At 43.3% G+C, this 15,303-nt stretch overlaps 1 protein-coding gene across 1 annotated transcript in view; it reads right to left on the reverse strand.

Moving 5' to 3' along the window:
* DROSHA (drosha ribonuclease III) overlaps positions 1–15,303 on the reverse strand; it is a 168,150-nt gene that overhangs the window by 22,368 nt on the left and 130,479 nt on the right. Inside the window, exons 23-26 of the mRNA XM_056854571.1 lie at positions 13,603–13,647; positions 11,369–11,526; positions 9,049–9,154; positions 3,118–3,259 (exon numbers count right to left, since the gene is read on the reverse strand). Coding sequence (XP_056710549.1) covers positions 3,118–3,259; positions 9,049–9,154; positions 11,369–11,526; positions 13,603–13,647 — 451 coding nt within the window. The remainder of the gene's footprint in view (positions 1–3,117; positions 3,260–9,048; positions 9,155–11,368; positions 11,527–13,602; positions 13,648–15,303) is intronic.

The following is a 15,303-nucleotide window of genomic DNA, read 5'->3' on the forward strand; positions in this document are numbered from 1 at the left end:
TGCATATGGTATAAATTACAATTGTTTGCGAACGACTTCCATTTACTAAAAGGATCTGGCAAGATACATTGGGGTCTGCTCAACTCACAAAATGTATTAAAATGATCTGGATAGAGATTAACTTCCGTGGCTTGATATTTATTGCACTTGGAATGGAAGGACAACTTAAGGGAAAAAAAATACCCAAAACCATCTTTACAAATTAAAAGTAATTCACACCACTACGTGAGTTTATTGTACCTTTAAAAGCAATGCCATTTGTGAAATTGCAAATTCATTATTCTTCAAGTTAAAGAGAAAAAACACACACACACCTATTTTGCCTGTATTCCTTTAAGTCACGGCAGTTCATTTCTCTTGAGACAAGCTTTGCTCTCCTGTCATAGATACGAAAGTCTGATGGAGCTCTGTGGGATCCCAGAGACCAAATCCACACGTAGCTGGATGCACACACAGCCCTTAGAAGAAACTGTTCATAGCTCTGGAAGTGGGTGTCATCAATATGCTGATGACCCCCAGCCCTACATCTCTCTAAAATCTCCTGATGGTGTGGTAGAAGTCTTCAACCACTGCCTGACCATTGTGGTCAAATGGCCACGTCATGAACTCAGTGACTAGCTGCTGTCTTGCCCTCTCTTTCTGTCACCCACCACCAACTTTGGTAAAATCCAGCCCCCCTTTCTCTTGTGGGTCACTTGAGGTCAACACCGCAGGGGTGTGTCACCGTAGCATGCCAAGGCAAGTGGGTAAGGACATGCACACACTTTCTCTAGTTAAACAACTTTATTTCTATAAGGTGCAAAGTAAGAGTACTACAAGAAATGATCTAGGGGGCACTAAGCAAAGTAAATAAAAGTACAGTTACTAACCTGGTAAAGGTACTCCCCTGTCTAGTAAAGGTAGTCATGACGGACCCATGGGGTGATGTCACATCACAACATTCGCTAGGCAGACTTTGTTATGGGGTGGTTTGCCATTGCCTTCCCCAGTCGTCTGCACTTTACCCCCAGCAAGCTGGGTACTCATTTTACCAACCTCAGAAGGATGGAAGGCTGAGTCAACCTTGAGCCGGCTATCTGAAACAGACTTCCGTTGGGATCAAACTCAGGTTGTGAGCAGAGCTTTTGATTGTAGTACTGCAGCTTACCACTCTGTGTCATGGGGCTCCTCATTTACTAACTGGGTACTTACAATCCATGGTATAGCTGGCCTTTGTTAGTGGCACGATGCCCCTACCACTGGTGCATCTGCAATTTTCTTTAGCATCAGTCCCCTCTGTCATGCCTCATGGCAAACGCTCAGGAGAGACAGTTCTCCGAATGCACTCCAAAACCAACCAACCAAGACAAAGGAACAGCTTTTCAGCCCCCCATCCCATGTGTGCTCCAAGACCCTTAGCCAATCTGGGTGTCATATTCTGGGCTCAAGCCTATGAGAACTTGGGCGCTCCAATCAAGAGGTGTTAACCCATCAAAAATAGCGTGTTTTCCCCTGTTGGTTGGAAAGAAGGCTCCCTATCTCCAGAGGAAACCGTCTTTCCCACATCCTCCCAGTTACAAAGATGGCGGTAACTCCTTCCGTCACCATAACTGTCACATCTCCTACCCCCCCCGCCTCTCATCCATCACAGATCAAGGGAGAACAAATTGAAACTGAATCCTGATAAGACGGAAGTAATGCTAACTGGGATGGCTGAGGCCTTGAAGGACTTTGTACTTCCCACCTTAGATCTCTGGGGTTATACTGGAGCTAGCATTACTGCTGGAGAAGCCAGACAATTTAGCAGCACAAAATGCTTTCTCCCAACTTGGTCATGTCGGGAAGATGGCCCCCTACCTTGACTCAGCCAATCCAGCCACCTGGATGCATGCCACTGTAACATCAAGGTTTAACAATTGTAATACACTCTACATTGGTCTGCTCTTGAGTTCAACTTGGAGATTCCAGATGACACAAAATGACTTAGTTTGGTTATCAAGACTTAGATGGGCCTTCACATTAAACCCATTCTGCTGCCCATCAGCTACTGGGTTCAATTCAAGCTACTGACAATTACATACAAAGCCCTAAATGGCTTTCAACCCTCATATCTGCAGGATTCAGTGAAATAAACAAAAATAAAACATACCCACCAACCTTAAATCTGCCTAATCTTAAACAGGGTGCCCATCTTAACAAGAATTTGAACCCACTATTTGGACTGGGTTTAAGTCCTTTTATTATGATGGGAATTCTGGTTAGCTTTAAGCAATGTTAAGGTCGATGTAGATCCCTTCACAATTGTTAAGACCATCAAGATATTTATGACTCTTTGTGATAATGAAGATTATCAACCCATTAGGTAATGTTTAGTTCTATTATCACTGATATTCTGGCTTTTTAATGTTAATTAATTTAAATGTAAATACATTCAAATATTAGAGGGAAATCTTGGAATAAGTAGGTACTTTTAATGGAAATATAAAACAGATGTAAAATTAAAAAAAAGGAAACCTACTGTTCGTTTTTAAAACGGAAGGGTATCTTTAACAGGCCAGAACCAAAACAACCAAAAAAGCATGAGGTGAACATGCAGTTACTAATTTAAATTTGCCCTCACTGCCAAATAAAGCTTTAGAAAATTAATCTACTTAACTAGTGTGGTAAAGCAGATAGGGCAATGGACCTGAACTGAGACAACCTTGTGTTCAGATCCGCTCTCAGCCATTGCTCACTGGATACAAACACAGCCAGTCGCTGAGTCTCAGGTTAACGTACCTCAGAAGGTTGTTAAATAAAATGGGACAACTTTCATATAGGGCTGGAATGGGGATGGGCATACAAATGTGACAATTTGCTTAAATACTACTGCTGATTAAATCTGAATTACACATCCTACGTGAATTTTTTTTTAAAAACAACCCACTCTTACTGAACAAATAAAGTTAGCAACTTTATAATATTTGAAGCTTTCATATCCTCCGCAGTACCTTGCATCCCTGGACCTCTGATAATGACAGAACTAAAACGACTGTTTGGTTTCATTTTAATCTCTTCCCACATACTCTGACAAGTTATTCTTGCTTCCGAAATTATTTTACAAGAAAAAGAAAGGTAACCACGACAATCGGCACTCACATTCCAAAAGATCTGCTAGCGTCTTTGTCCGCAACGCCACGGGCCGCTTCGTCTTGTCATTGGTGATGGCAAACTCCTGCATGCCAAGTTCTTCTGCCACTTTGGCCTGCGTCCTGTTGTTGACCAGAGAGCTTCGTAATAACTGTCAATGCACAATAACACATCACATGTAAACATACTGAAAACACTAAGCTGTAATACCAGCTCTGCTCTGTTTGTGGATCATTTCTCTAGCCCTTGTTTAATCAAGGTACCTATTGTTGGCCCAGGAGGGGAAGTGTTTGGAGTGGAGACCTGAAGGAAAGCATTCTGTTGAAGGACACATGTTTTTGTTTGTTTCCTGACACAATACCACAACTTTTTAAGAAACCCTCTGCTTATTCACATAGCACAGTAGGAGGGACAGCCGAAGCTCGTCTTCCTGTATAAAGGGAGCTATTGGGAGGAGAGAAAGTGTCTTGATCATTGTTGAAAATGTTTCTAATAAACGTAAAGAACAAAAATGGCCTACACTTAAAACACCATTCACCAGGCAATGGAGGGGGGTGGAGTTTGCCTGTGCAGCAACAGAGACCCAAAGTTGTTGATGACTTCCAACGCCAAAAAATTGGAAGAAATTCATTGTGGAAGGTGGGTTTCCAATTCAAAAAGAAGTCCGATGTGGAAGTATTTCAGTAATCGGTCACTGGAGGGCAAGTTTCCCACTGTCTAACTGTAGCCCCAGCTTCATAATATAGTGATGGATAGCAGAGGAAGCAGCTTTCATATGCTGAAATGGAGCCCAAAATTAGGGAGAAACAAGAGGGGGACCGGTAAGGACTTGCAGAGGGCATCTCATTTCCTCTCCCCCGCTATTTCCTCTTTCCCTTCTCTGAAAGCCCCCATTGCCTCTTTTCATTTCCTGCCTCCTTCCCACCTCTATCCAACCTACCTTTAACTGCCCCCTTTCAAGCTTTCCCTCCTTTCTTCCCACTGGCAGCCTCTACCTGAGAAAACTATGACCCAGTCGCATGGTGGAGAACGTCCAAGGACCTGTAGCAGGACACCTCATTTTCCCTAATGTTCCCTTCCTTACACTATTTTCTCTTTCCCTCCCCCTGGCAATCCCCAAATCCTCACCTTTCCCCGCTTCCTTCTGTCATTTCTAGCCAACAACCAACGTACATTTTATCTTCCCTCCCATCTTCAGCTTTATATTACTTCATTTATACCACCACTTTATCTACCCAGTGGGGATCCAAAGTGACTTATAATATCCCCCTTGCCTCCATTTCATCCTCACAACAAACCCCTGAGATAGGTGAGACTGAGAGTGTGTGACTGGCCCAAGGTCACCCAGCTGGCTTCCATGGAAGAGTGGGGTTTCAAATCTGGGTCTTCCATCTCCCAGTCTGAAACTCTAACCACTACACTACGCTGGCTTTCGTAGGATGGCTGCTATTGAACAGCAGCAAGCAGGCAGGTCTGGATGAGTCATGCAAGCTTTGTGGTAGCAATCACCTGGTGGTTGCCGCTGGGCCTGGCTGTGATACGTCCACCTGGAAAGGGCCCTGCCCCGTCCCCCTGCCTTTTGCTGACAGAAACCAAAGTTTGAAGGCTGGCAATACTGTTGTGGCTGCCTAGCGATGGCCACTCGTGGCATTTATTGCTGAAAGCTACAGATGCTCCTTCTATCATTTGGGGGGTTAGACCCACTTCAATTTTTAAAAATATTTTAGATTTTTTTTTGGGGGGGGGGGAAGAACCTGGATTATTTTTCAGATTTGTAGCGGGTAGAAAGATCTGCCTTATCTGTTCCCGGCTCCAATCTCTGGATTTAAGTATCCACAGATTTACTGTACTTTCCACAACAGGAATGGAGCCCCAAAATGGGAAGAAAATACCCAGTGTAAAAGCAGCGACAGGGAAAATACTTTTCCCATCTCCTTGGAACATATCCAGCATTCCACTGTTGTTGTGCCTGGCAGGTGATGCTTGGGAATGGTGGACAAGTTACCATTCAGGGGAAATTGTCCATTATTACTGACTTTCTCATTGAGGGCCCTTTGAGCAACTCCTGGAGCAAACTTAGTAAAAGTCAGACAGCACGCAAGGTATTTTCAAGGACACAGAAAACAGGCAGAGCTATGATTCAGAAGCCAGGAACGCTGTTGCCAGAGTGCTAACAAATATCATTAGTCAAGCCAGGAGGGAACCACGCTGTGCTTTTCTTAATATGGGTGTCACAAGCAGCAGCAGGAATCCATGCTGGCTGTTTGTGCCCTCATGTTACCACCAGCTACTGCCGGGATCATCTGGCAATAAGCACTGAAATTCTCCATAAGATGTGGATGATACACGTGGCCAAAATGCTCTGCCCCTGATGAGCATGGAGGCTCTTTCCCTGAGACGCAGAGTATGGGGCTGCCCCACAGAGATGCAGAGGAAGCGTCTCCATGCCTCCTCCTCATGCTTCTGCCAAACAAAATGGCAGCTGTCGAATGTGAGGGCTGTGCCAGTTTTTCTTAAGTCTTGCGATCTCCAGGGACCAAGGCAGGGTTGCCAGCCACACACAACTTGTACAGTCACATTAAGGGAGCGAGCTGAACTGGGAAGAGATAGGAGAAAGATAAAAGGCGAGGAAAGCATCAGGAAGGGTGACAAGTATGGAAGACAGGTGGGTGGGTGTCTCAAAATTCCTACTAAGGGACCAATACTGAGAGGAGGAGGATGAGAGGCAGTACTCTTCTCTCTGGTTTGGGCCCCCAGGGAGCCGGGCCTTGAAAGCACTTCTGGAAAGAGACAGCAAAACAGCCCAGGCACATCTCTCCTTTTACAGAGCAAGGTGCAGGGTAGGAATTACACTCAGTTGCATCTCTCTTAGGTACCTCAGTATATTGCATTTCTACACAACACGGAGAGCTACTCAATACCAGAGGAAAAACTGATACTTTTAATGAGGGAAGTGCCAAAGTTACAACCCTCTCTAACTGTCAAAATTATGGTGTTGTGCTGAAGAATTATTAATCTCATTCTGGAACCTGTGCCTATTATTACAACTTTGGCCAATTTAATTCAAATAAACTTGATGACCTATAATCCATTCTCTGATACTGGGCAAAATGAGCCAGTCCCTAGCGTGCCCATTGTAAGAGGACAGCAGTGTTAATTTAAAAACAAAACAAAAATGCAGCCATCTGTGGCAACGGAGAATTAAGAACTGTGAGAAGTAAGACGAGGTTGACAGGAAGAGGGAGCCAAGTAGTTTAATTAACAGCAGCAACTTTCCAAAAGAATAAGCACGTAACTTACTGTCGGGACAAATTTTGTCGTGAATCAGTGGCTCAGAAAGGAGAACTGAGCAGTGGGTTGAAATTTGCATAGGATGCGAAGGCTGGATGAACAGCCAAAAAGGTGAAATGGCTGCGAGAGATGGAAAGATATGGGCGGAGGCTTCAAGAGCACAACCGTGTTGCGAGACGTAAAGGTAATGTGCGCCCGTGCAAAATCAAAGCAACTTTTACAAGTATATTTCTGTTCAATTAGATAAAAGAGAACAGAAAGAAGGGCAGGGTTGGTGATAAGAAATTTAACACAGATTATTAATTTGCTGACAAAAGGAACGGAGACGTTAATCGAAATTATGCTAAACAGAAGGTCATGGTCATGAGAGCGTCTGAGATAAAAAGGGAAAGACAAAGATGCAGTCAGATAAAATATAGTTTTTGTTAAGTAAGAAAACTCTCTGCTTCTTTGGATATAGATTCAAAAAGTACACAGGGTTTTGCATTATTATTTTTAAAAAAACTGGAACACACCTTTCCCTAATCTGTTAGAACACCAGGGCAGGATATGAATATTAGATTTTGTTGGACAAGTCAATGCTCGGTCTCCTTCCTGACACAAAGGACTTAAAGATCCCACGGCTGCATTTAGGAAGGAAGCCGGTGGAAGTGCTGGCACAAATGCCACCTCAACCTAGATAACATAAAAGCTGCTTTTCTCCCTCCCTGTCACACTCCCATGCCAGAACCCAAGGTCGGGCTATGCAGACGGGAGAAGGTTGGATTGTAAAATGGGTCCCATGAATTTCTATGGGGCAGTGTAAATGGGCTGACAGGAACAACACAGGTTTCCCCTATCCCAATAAAGATTCCCACTGGGGCTTCCTTCAGACAAAACTGAAAAGTAAAGGCAGAGATTTTTCTTTTTTAAGCAGTGACAAAAGTGAAACAAACCCTACTGGACTTAATGGAATTTACTGCCCCTTCATTACTCCCTCTCGATTCAGCAAACTAGACAGCCCCTTTAGAAATACAGAGTGTCTCACTTTAACCTTTTTGCTTAACTAGAGTACCCAGCTTGCTGTGGGTAAAGGCAAGATGACTGGGGAAGGCACTGGCAAACCACCCCGTAAACAAAGTCTGCCTAGGAAACATCGGGATGTGACGTCACCCAATGGGTCAGGAATGACCCGGTGCTTGCACAGGGGACTTTTATGTTTTTTTAGAAAACAGCAAGTGCTACACTGCTGCATCAGAGCTCCTGGTATGGTTTCCAGCCGAGCCAAGGGTTACAGTGAGCAATTTTGGATTCCTAGAGAGGTTTCTAGCTATCATTGAAGCCCTGCGATTTCAGCTGTCAGCCTGGACCAACAGTAGTTGTGCCAACTGCTCCCTTGCCCTTAAACCAGAGCAAAATGAGGCTGTTGAACTGCCTGGTTACCAGGGTCCCAGAACAACCCAGGCCTTAGGAATTTTATACTTCTGTCCCAACCCTGCCCGCAACCCTGGCTACAGTGAGCAAGGCTGTAATATTGATTACAGTGCCACCTATGCTTTCTGTAATTCCAAGAAAAGAAAGGAAGTCCAGACTGAATGGTCTGGAATGATCTTAAGCCGTAGCATTACTAAGCATGTAGAAACCTGATCCATTCCATGGACAGGAGACAAGAAGGAGGCCCATATAAGAGCTGGGAAACATGACCTTTTTTTAAAAAAAGAAGAAGAGGTACTAGATAAAACCACTACTTGGAAACAATAAAACCTCCATGTCGATGCTGGGGATATATCGATATAAACAGCCTTCATGTGCCTACAAGTAAACAACCATTACCTCTAGTTTTGAGGTGGAAAAGGGTAATAATTATCATAGGGTGTTTTTTTATACAACCCCCCCAAAAACAAACAAACAAAAAAAAACCCCAGTGCCAGTACTCAAATAAAGTTGTATTCATTTTCACAAATTCTCCCCTCTGGAATGGAGAGAGCTCTGCCCGTCCAAATGGGGCTGGTGAACAGTACCAGTGAGTTCCACCTCATACAAAGCCCTGTTCATTATAGACAGAATCAATCAGTTCAATTTATTATGGTCATTGACCAGCAAAGCAAATATTCAAAGGAATTAACACTGATTAAAATGTAAAATATAACAATGTCTGTTCATAAAAAAGCATTTAAAGTACAATGTTTACGATAAAATTAAATATTAACTTAATATTAACCAGTGATATATTCCACTTCCCTTATCCAAGTCAGACCAAGTACTTCTATGCTTAACTCCTAAACTTGCATATTTGGTGACTTTATGGGTTATCTCATTATCCCTATTTAAAAGTAGTTTCATTAATTGGGTGGATCTTTGACTGGTTGGAAGACCAGCCAAAACGGGTAGTATCAATTCTTGCCAAATTTGATTGTAAATCCTGCAATCAAATATTATAGATACTAAAAAGCCGCTCTGAGCTCAACCTTCGGGTTGGGAAGCGTGGGGTAAAAATGCATAATAAATAAATAAATCTGAGCACATGATATCCTGTACAGGCTACATGAATCAAACATTCTCATCTTCAAATTAACTGTGCACTGCATTAACTCATTCCCCACTTCCACAGCATTTTCTTTCTCCCCACTGTGCTCCACCGCTGGAGGGGTGGATGGATGGCAAACTCACTGTCAGATGGCCTTCGTGGTGATCAGGGAAATGTATGAATAAGTATTCTGTCGCCACTAACTGCATGATGGAATCACCCAGAAATTCCATCCTCTGATTATGGCCTCTGAAACACGAAACAAGAAGATGCAGCAATGAAGAGGGGGACAAAGGGAGGAAGCCGACATGTGTTTAAAGCTAAACATGTTAAAAACAAGTAGATGGGATATTAAAATGTCTATTTCTTCTATTTCCGTAAACTAGGTGAAAGGGAATAACACTTTTCTTTTTACTTCCAGAAGAAAGCAAATCAGTATATGTCTATGCTACAAGAAGAAGAAGAGTTGGTTTTTATACCCCACTTTACTGAAAGGAGTCTCACTTGAACACATGAAGCTGCCTTATACTGAATCAGACCCCTGCTCCATCAAAGTCAGTATTGTCTACTCAGACCGGCAGCCGCTCTCCAGGGGCTCAGGCAGGGGTCTTCCACATCACCTACTTGCCTAGTCCCTTTAACTGGAGATGCCAGGGACTGAACCTGGGACCTTCTGCATGCCAAGCAGATGCTCTACAAGTGGTTTACAATCACCTTCCCTTCCTATCCCCACAACAAACACCTTGTGAGGTAGGTGAAGCTGAGAGAGTTCAGAGAGAACTGAGACTAGCCACAGGTCACCCAGCAAGCTTCATGTGGAGGAGTGGGGAATCAAACCCAGTTCTCCAGATTAGAGTCCACCGCTCTTAAACACTACACCACACTGGCTCTCATTTAAGCAGGCTTAACAATCATAATTTGGCTCCCAAGGAGTGCTGGGAATTTTACTTCTGTGAGGGGACTCTAACCAAGAATCATTATAATCTCACAGAATGCTCCGAGCTCACTGGGCAAAACAGTGGAAATGAGGCAGGTGCCCTTGGTACAGACCTTCTGGTCAGAGCGAACACATTACTTTTCCAGAAGGCCTGTAGAATGGAATCATTGAGGGGGGGGGGCACTGTCATTTGGTGGGGTTCCCAGTGGTGTAAGTTTTAGGAATGTTTTAGATAGCCCATTTTCAGATTTCAGTTAAGTTATACAGCAAACTACAGTAAAACTTTGTTATTGCTATAGGGCCCTCATTAAAATTAGATGCAAGGAGCGCCTACTAATAAAGAATTTGCATGTAGCAGACTGCCACAAAACCACTTCAGCTGAGCCCACCCCTAAAGAAATTATCTTTACATTCAAATCTAAAACAGGAGCCTGTTCAGAACCCAGCATAATTTAAACAATTTTGCAAACAAGAAATGAAGATGATAGCATTGCCACTCCAGCTCTATTATTTTGCAGTTTGAGGTTTCTGAACCACTCACTTTGTTTACGTGGGGTCTGACAACAGCAGGCTACTTGGACAACTCTCTCCCAATCTCTCCACCGCACAAAGCAGGGCTATGAGAAAAACGTGGGCTCGTGTACGTCCTCCATTCCCCACTCCCCTTATTACAAAATTATAAAAGATGGGGGGCTGTGAAGACTTGTGAGGAGAAATCTTACCTACCCTCCTCTCTGTGCTACCTGTTCTCCTCCCTTTCCTTCCTCTTGCAGTCCCTGCTGCTTCTTCCCTTTGCCTGCTTCCTTCCCACCCTTCAACCTGCTGCTTTCTTTCTAGTCCTTCCTTCTAGTCCTTCCTTCAATCCCCTTTCTGCCCTCCCTCTAGCCCTCATTTCCCCCCTCTTTTTGCTCCATTTTTCTTTCCGCTCCCTCTCCATTCTGGCTTCGTTCCTCTCCCCACCCAATCTTCCTTCGTATCTCTCCTGCCTGCCCATTTCTTCTCACTGCCAACTCACCTCAAGTCCCAAAATGAAATGGCAGCAGCCATGTTGGATTACCTAGGTGATCACAGACAACATGAGAGATGCTGTCTGGAGTCACTTTTTTTTACTTTAAATTACAGTCCAATGACTCTATGATGCAGTTGCAGTTGCCCAGACAGTCCAAATAAGCTGCCAAAATCTTGTGAGGGTAATCACACAAGATCTTGGCATTTCAAGCCTTTTTTTATTTATTTGGACCCCTTCTTTTTAAAGTTTAAGCCTTTTCTACAAATGTGGGTACTCCCCCTAGATTTTTCTAAATATGTCCCTTTCTGTATCTGACCCCACTGTGGGATTTCTGGAGACATGGGAAGGCATGGCTTTATCTGAAGGCACCATCTCTCTTTGCTAACAAAACAACTTATGAGGGTGGGAGCGTGAGAGCCAGAGACCCAGACCCAATCTCACAAGGCACAGAGACCCTCAGTTTGCCTGTCTGGGTGACAATACATGAAATTCAGCTTTAAAAAAAACAAAAACTTACAGAGTCAGATGGTTAAATCCAACAGTCCTTAAAGTGAAAGCTCTTGCCAGAAGTCGAACATGAGTAAAAATCACTCCAATGGCATCTTCAAACTCAGTCAGTTTCTGGAGAACAGGGGAGGTCTCGATCAGCTGTCGGTCTGTACTGGATTCTTGCAGCTGTAAATAAATATGAACGAGCAGCAGAGCTACCATGAATTTCAGAGGAAATATTTGAGGCCCAGTTCATTACTGAGGCAATACGTGACCGAAACAAAGAAAATCTGCTTTTCAAAGGACAATTCCTTGCTTTTGGGAGGACATGAATTGAGCCTGATGTAAGCACTTGTGTTCACTGAAGTCCAACATCCACATCAAGAGACAAAAGTCCAAAAGAGTTAGTTTATTGGTAACAGTTATGCAGAGCTTAGAGACCAAAAGGCAGGAACGGAGGGGGATGGGGGTACACTTGGTTATATGGTGTATTACAAACACAGAACTACAGTCACATCACGATTACAGAGGCAGTCTGGAAACACCAAGCTCCCACGGACCTCAGACCCTGGGAAGCTAAGCTGAGCCAAGCAATTGGCAGCTGCGACAGAAAACAGCCTTGAAGTCAAGGCGAAGCGAGGTGTTTACAGACAGCCTGACACCTGAGCCTTATGGAAGGCCCTAAAACTGTGAGGAAAAACAGGTCATCTTCCCTGAAAGGCAGCTTTGAAGATCACAGGCCTCTTACACATACCAATAAATACACTGCAATATCATTTAAAACAAATATCAATAAATAAGTATTGAGAATGATCGGATATAACCGACAGCAGCTAGTATGGTAAAAATAAATAAATCAGGACATCCTAACTGAAATGGGGGAGAACCAGAATCAAGTCCTCACTTGGGTCAGTCAGTCCCTATCTCCCTCATCCTAACTTACCTCACAAGTTTGTTGTGAGAATAAAAAACCGGAGGAGTGTAGAAAGATACATGCCACCCTTAGCTCCTTGGGGGAAGGGTATTAGAAAAATACAAACAAATAAATAAAAATAGGCATTTGAAATATATAATTATCAGGACCAGAGTCTATATAATCTAAGACATTATAAATAAACAACTATTTCAGAACAGTCAGATTTGTTTCCCTTCCTTTAATAATTCTCATTTTAACAAGCTTTTATTTCATTTCATCATTAATTCCTGTGTCTACTTTTTCATTTAATATTTGCCAATTAAATTATTTCCACTGGAAGCTGGCAGGAACACACACTAAAATGAAGGGACTAGGATTCTCACATTTTGTGTCAGGAGAGGGGTGTCATGGGACACAATTAACATTTTGCACAGGGATTTGCGACTGTGTTTCCAGAAACAATTTCAGTTTTGATGAAAACGAGCCCTTCTAAAGACAGAAAGAGAGAGCAGGGAACCTTTCATCCAGCTGTACGTTGTTACAGAACCGTTAGGGACAGAAAATAGTTGAAATATAAGCACAATTGGTGTGGTGTAATGGCTAATAGGCAGGACTAGGAAGATCTGGGTTCAAATCCCCACTCTATCATGAAGCTGATGAGCAGTGCTACACCCTTATTCTTAAACCCCATGGACTTCATTGGACTTAGAAGGATGTAGCTGCTTAGGACGACACTATAAGGCTGCAACTGAACAAACATCAGCTTAGCAGGGCTCACTTCTAAGTAAACATTCTTAGGACTGCAGTGTCCGTGCCCTTGGGTCAATTACCATCTCTCAGCCTAAACCTGCCTCATAGGACTGTTGTAAAAATGTATCAGCCCTATCCATGTACACTACCTTGAATTCACTGGATAAAGAGTAAGATATAACTGTAAGGAACGAAATATGTAAATTAGGAGAAAACACTGCAACATTAGCTAGTATCTAAATCTAAACATACAGATCACTAATCTGTCAAAGTTTGAGTCTGTACACTGTTCATCTCGAGTTGTCTTTACAGAAATCTTGACAGTTTCATTATTTATTTAAAGTCCTCTCCCACTCTTAGCGGGAAAGCCATGAATAGATTAGAATAGACCCCCCCTACACGTCAGAGGTAGGAAGAGAAATGGCAAATTGACGGTGGTCACGGGAGAGTGCACTCTTGGAGCCTAACACTTACAAGCAACAAAAATCCACAAAGGCCAAGTGTACGTTTCTAACACAGCTGAACACCAATGAAAAAAACATCCTTGGGAATAAAAGAACACTCTGAAAAGTGTGAGTAGAAAGGAAGACACTTACTTGGAGAGGGTGTAGAGGGTAATTAAGCCATACTTCCCGCAGGTCCTGCGAACACCAAGAGAAACTTTTAAAGCTCAAGGGAGCTGTTCAACAAAATCCACATTGCTAAAGGAAATGCCATTCCGCAGAAGACTGAAATGCTTTCAGATGCTGACTCTGCTTATTGCAAATTCAATAGTGTTCACAACCTAATTTTTAAAAAGAGGGTATTACTCAGCTCAAACGGGCTTTAGTGCTTCCATTTAGCTTTTGTCAATTGAGTGGAGGGGGGGGGGCACATGCAGTAGCGACTGCTTACACCACCTCTACCAGAAAACAAGGAGAGCTATTCCAGCCAACAAGGAATCCTCCCTCTGTGTATTGGAACAATCTGAACATGAATCGATCAAACATAGCAACATAATGTGAACATGTTTTGTGGGTATCACAGCGGTATGCACAAAATGGAATCGTCTGAAGATGTATGCGTGAGAGCTTCCAGAGCTTTCAGAAGTTTTCAAATTGCAGCTCTGTGCGGGTCCAAAGCCTCTCCACGGTGTTCAGCCCAGCACGAAGGACAAAGGTCAAAATGGAGGCAGAGCTGATTGTAGAAAAAGGTCTGAAATGAGAAGTCCCTCCGAAAAGGCTGGAAGAAGCAGCAGCAGACAGGAAGGAAGGTGGAAGGATATGGAGGAAGCAGGGGAACTGGAAGACTGTCACAGATATCTAAACAGAGATTACGGAGTGATTTAGGCAGTGGGGAGAAAGGCATTTTATTTCAGGGTTTGGGCCTGACAAAAACACCACCTTTCATTTTAAAAGTTTTTCTCTCCTCTGGCAGGCAGGAAGGGGTAAGTAAATAGCTTCCAAGTATTGCCCAAGTATCAGCCATCAAAGCGTTAGAAATGTTCATGGCCATCCTGGCCAAGGACAGTGAATGGTCAGCTCACACCTAGAAGCTGACACAGTGACTTGGGGGTGTGAGGGACTACAATGATTCTATGATTGTATCATCCTGAATATTTCAGGAAAAGGAATCTTTGACCCACAGAAGAGATAATATCTTCTGAACAGATAAGTCTATTGGTACAGAGGGAAAGGGTTCCATTTTGACTGGTCTGTTCTAGCTGAGTACATCTCAAGGAAGCAGCTCTCAAGCCTGAGCACCATCTTGATGGTTGCCATTACCATGTGGAGCAGACAAGGGGCACGCTGTCTAGACAAAGACACTGAGGTAGTAGGAAGCTTTTTGAACTCTGTAACTTCTACAATAAAGAGCCTGCACTAGAACAAGATTAGGTAGGGCATGTATAGAGCAAGGGACAGGGGAACACCATTCTTTTGTATTCCTTGCTCAATTTGTTGCTGTGCAGACCATGTGTGTGTGGACTCTTTAATATTCTGATTGATGGTATTTGCTCTCTGTACCACACAGACTTCCATGGTTCAAAAACACTATTTTAAAAGGGTGCCAGGGAAAGGGAGGCGGTCCATTGTTAAACTGGATAAACTGGAGGAGAGGAGAGAAGAGTTATGTAAGCCACCTTGAGTCCCCACTGGGGAGAAAGGTGGAGTAAAAATGAAGGAAATAAAATTAATAAGTAAATAAATTGTTATTTCCTCAGGAGTGTGCAAGTGTGGTAATTCGTCCACATGGTAACCAGTTGCTGGGTAGCGGGAGATGCAAACACTAGGTGGAGCCTCAGAATGGCAATGCAAGAA

Source organism: Euleptes europaea, chromosome 8 (assembly GCF_029931775.1).
Source record: "Euleptes europaea isolate rEulEur1 chromosome 8, rEulEur1.hap1, whole genome shotgun sequence".
In the NCBI taxonomy this organism is placed as follows: domain Eukaryota; kingdom Metazoa; phylum Chordata; class Lepidosauria; order Squamata; family Sphaerodactylidae; genus Euleptes; species Euleptes europaea.